The 3,115-nt window shown below is 45.6% G+C and overlaps 1 protein-coding gene across 1 annotated transcript in view; it reads left to right on the forward strand.

The window, feature by feature from the left end:
• The window catches only part of LOC125025577 (soluble scavenger receptor cysteine-rich domain-containing protein SSC5D-like), a 9,787-nt gene extending 9,475 nt beyond the window's left edge, over nucleotides 1–312 (forward strand). Inside the window, exon 4 of the mRNA XM_047613602.1 lies at nucleotides 1–312. This exon is cut by the window's left edge and continues 554 nt beyond it. Coding sequence (XP_047469558.1) covers nucleotides 1–312 — 312 coding nt within the window.
• The last annotated feature ends 2,803 nt before the right edge of the window (nucleotides 313–3,115 follow it).

Here is a 3,115-nt window from a genome sequence, read left to right on the forward strand (position 1 = left end):
ACATCTACCACATCCTTGCTACCACATCTACCACACCCTCGCTACCACATCTACCACATCCTCGCTACCACACATCCCTACCGCACCCTCGCTACCATATCTACCACACTCTTGCTACCACATCTACCACACCCTCGCTACCACATCTACCACACCCTTGCTACCACATCTACCACACCCCCCTACCGCTCCTCCAAGCCTCACACTGATGGCATTTCCTTCCCAATCTTCTCCAATCTCTATCAGCCTCGGACCGAATCTCGAATCTCGGCGGGGTTAGAGAGATGCTTCATATTGCACGCGGGGACTTAAGGAATGGGTTTAGAGGGAGGGGAAGGAAGGGGAAGGAGGGGTGGGGGCAGGAAGGGAGGGGAGGGGGGAGGGGAAGATGAAGGGGGAAGGTAGAGGAGGGGAGGGGAGGGGAAGGGAAGGGGGGAGGAAGGGAGAGGAAGGAAGAGGAGGGGGAAGAGGAAGGGGGAAGGAGGGAAGGGGGGAAGGTAGAGAAGGGGGGGAAGGGGAAGGAGGGAGATGGGGAAAGGGAAAGGGGAAGGAGGGGAAGGGGGAAGGAAGGGGGAAGGAGGGAGAGGGGGAGGTAGAAGGAAGGGAGGAGAGGAAAGATTAAATGGAGAGGGGTGAAGGGGGAAGGGCAGTGTGGGGATGGGAGAGGTCAGAATGAGAGAGGAGAGGGGAGGGATGGAAGGGGTAAGGGAGGGGAGGGTTAGGGCAGTAAGGGGGTGGGATGGGAGGAATGAAAGGGGGGAAGGGTGGAAGGAAGTGAGAAGGGAGAGATTGAGGAGAGGGGGAAGGATGGATGGGAGGGGAGGGATGGTGGGAACTAGGAAGAGAGGGAGGGGAGGGTAGAGGGGGAAGGGAAGTTTAGTAAGGGGTGGGGTGGGCGAAGGTAGAAAGAGGGAAAGGAGAAGATGGAAGAAGAGATAGAAGGAAGGACGGGGTTTTGTTTCTCTCTCTCTCTCTTTTACTCTCTCTCTCTCTCTCTCTCTCTCTCTCTCTCTCTCTCTCTCTCTCTCTCTCTCTCTCTCTCTCTCTCTCTCTCTCTATCCCTCCCTCCCTCTCTCCCTCCTTCTTTTTCTCTTTGTCTTTCTCTCTCTCTCTCTGTCTCTCTCTCACTCTCTCTCTCTCTCTCTCTCTCTCTCTCTCTTTCTCTCTCTCTCTCTCTCTCTCTCTCTCTCTCTCTCTCTCTCTCTCTCTCTCTCCTTTTCTCTCTCTCTCTCTCTCTCTCTCTCTCTCTCTCTCTCTCTCTCTCTCTCTCTCTCTCTCTCTCTCTCTCTCTCTCTCTCTCTCCCTTCTTCGTCTTCTCCTTTCTCTTTTGGTTTACTTGTAGTTTTGTTGTTACAGAGTTTGGTGTGTCTTTGTTTGTTTGTCAATTTATGCTACTATGTTTGTGTATCGTTTAGCATGATTTTCTCTTTTTCTTCTTCTTTTTCTCCTTCTTCTTTTCTTTCCTTTTCTCCTTCTCTATGTTGCTCCGTCTTTTCCCGCTTTTTCAGCATTTTTCTCTCCCTTTATTAAATAAATCGCTCTTTTCATCTCCTTTTTCGAACATCTGTATCCTCTTGCATTCATATAATAATGTCTTTCTAACTCGACAAACAAAAAATACGAAACGTTTTCTTCGTGTTGCTTGAAACGTTTATACATCCAGTTAAGCTTTTGCAGATTATTTTTGCTATTGTAATGTTGTGATAAAGGTCGCTGGGTCAAGTTTTGCGTATGGTGTGATAGTGTGACTGTGTGTGTGTGTGTGTGTATGTCACACACACACACACACACAATCACACACACACAATCACACACACACACACACACACACGCACACACACAATCACACACACACAATCACACACACACAATCACACACACACACACATAATCACACACAATCACACAATCACACACAAAGAAAAGAAAAAAGAAAAGCCCTGAGAGACAGATACCAAGCATGTCCACACTACTCTCCTGGTCATCCCAGGGAGTTCCTTACCATGCTCTTTATACATGCAAAAATTATGCAAACCCGAGCTCTTGGTGGATAATTTGCATCGACAAGAGGCACACTACTCCTCTATTTTGGGGAAGAGGGGGTAGGGGAGGAAGGGGGGATGGAAGAGAAGGAGAGGGAAAATATAATGATTCAGGTGGGATTGAGGTCGTGAGGATGATGGTGATGATAGAAGATAAGTAGGTTGTATTTCGTATCATAATAATGGTAGTAATTAAGATTATTATAAGTATGTGTTAATCCGTTATTACCGTTATCATTATCATTGTTATCATTAACGTCATCATATTGTCTTTTTAAGCGGTATTATCAACAATTAATAGTATTCTAGTTTTCATTTCTACATTTTTCATTATCATTATCATTTTTGGCATTATAAACAATAATTATTGTTATAATAATCGTCATATCTATCATCAGTCACTAGTGCATATTCCTTTGTTATTATTTTCACTATATAATTTTATACACTGATTTGTTATCTTTCTAGGAAGATGAGGAGGATGAACGAAGAGAAGAAGAAAAGAAAGAAGAATAAGAAGAAAGAAGAAGAAAAAGAAGAAGAAGAAGAAGAAGGAGAAGAAGAAGAAGAAGAAGAAGAAGAAAAAGAAAAGAAATAAGAAGAAGAATAAGAATAAGAATAAGAATAAGAATAAGAAAAGTATGAAGAATGAGAAGAAGAAAGCAGAGGGGAAAAAATCGAATCAAATGTCGTAATATCTACAAACTGCCTAACAAGACAAACAAACAAACTAATCACAGAGCAGGCGAGGAGGTAAATAAACTAATAAACCAAAATTAACACTTATTCCTCCATTCTTGAAGACGCCTCTTTCTCCTTTTTTTTGAGATGCCCCCTCTCCTCCCCTCACCCACTCCCCCTCTCCCTCTCTTCTCCTCTTCCCCTCTGCCTCTCTCTGCCTCTCCCCCTCTCCTCCTCTCCTTCTTTCCTCCTCTCCTTCTTTCCTCCTCTTTTCCTCTCCCCCTCTTCTCCCCTCTGCCTCTCTGCCTCTCCCCCTCTCCCAATCTCCTCTCCTCCTCTCCTCTTCTTCCCCTCTCCCCATCTCTCCCTATCCCCCTCTCGCCATCTCCCCC

This window comes from Penaeus chinensis, chromosome 5 (assembly GCF_019202785.1).
Source record: "Penaeus chinensis breed Huanghai No. 1 chromosome 5, ASM1920278v2, whole genome shotgun sequence".
Taxonomy (NCBI): Eukaryota; Metazoa; Arthropoda; class Malacostraca; order Decapoda; family Penaeidae; genus Penaeus; species Penaeus chinensis.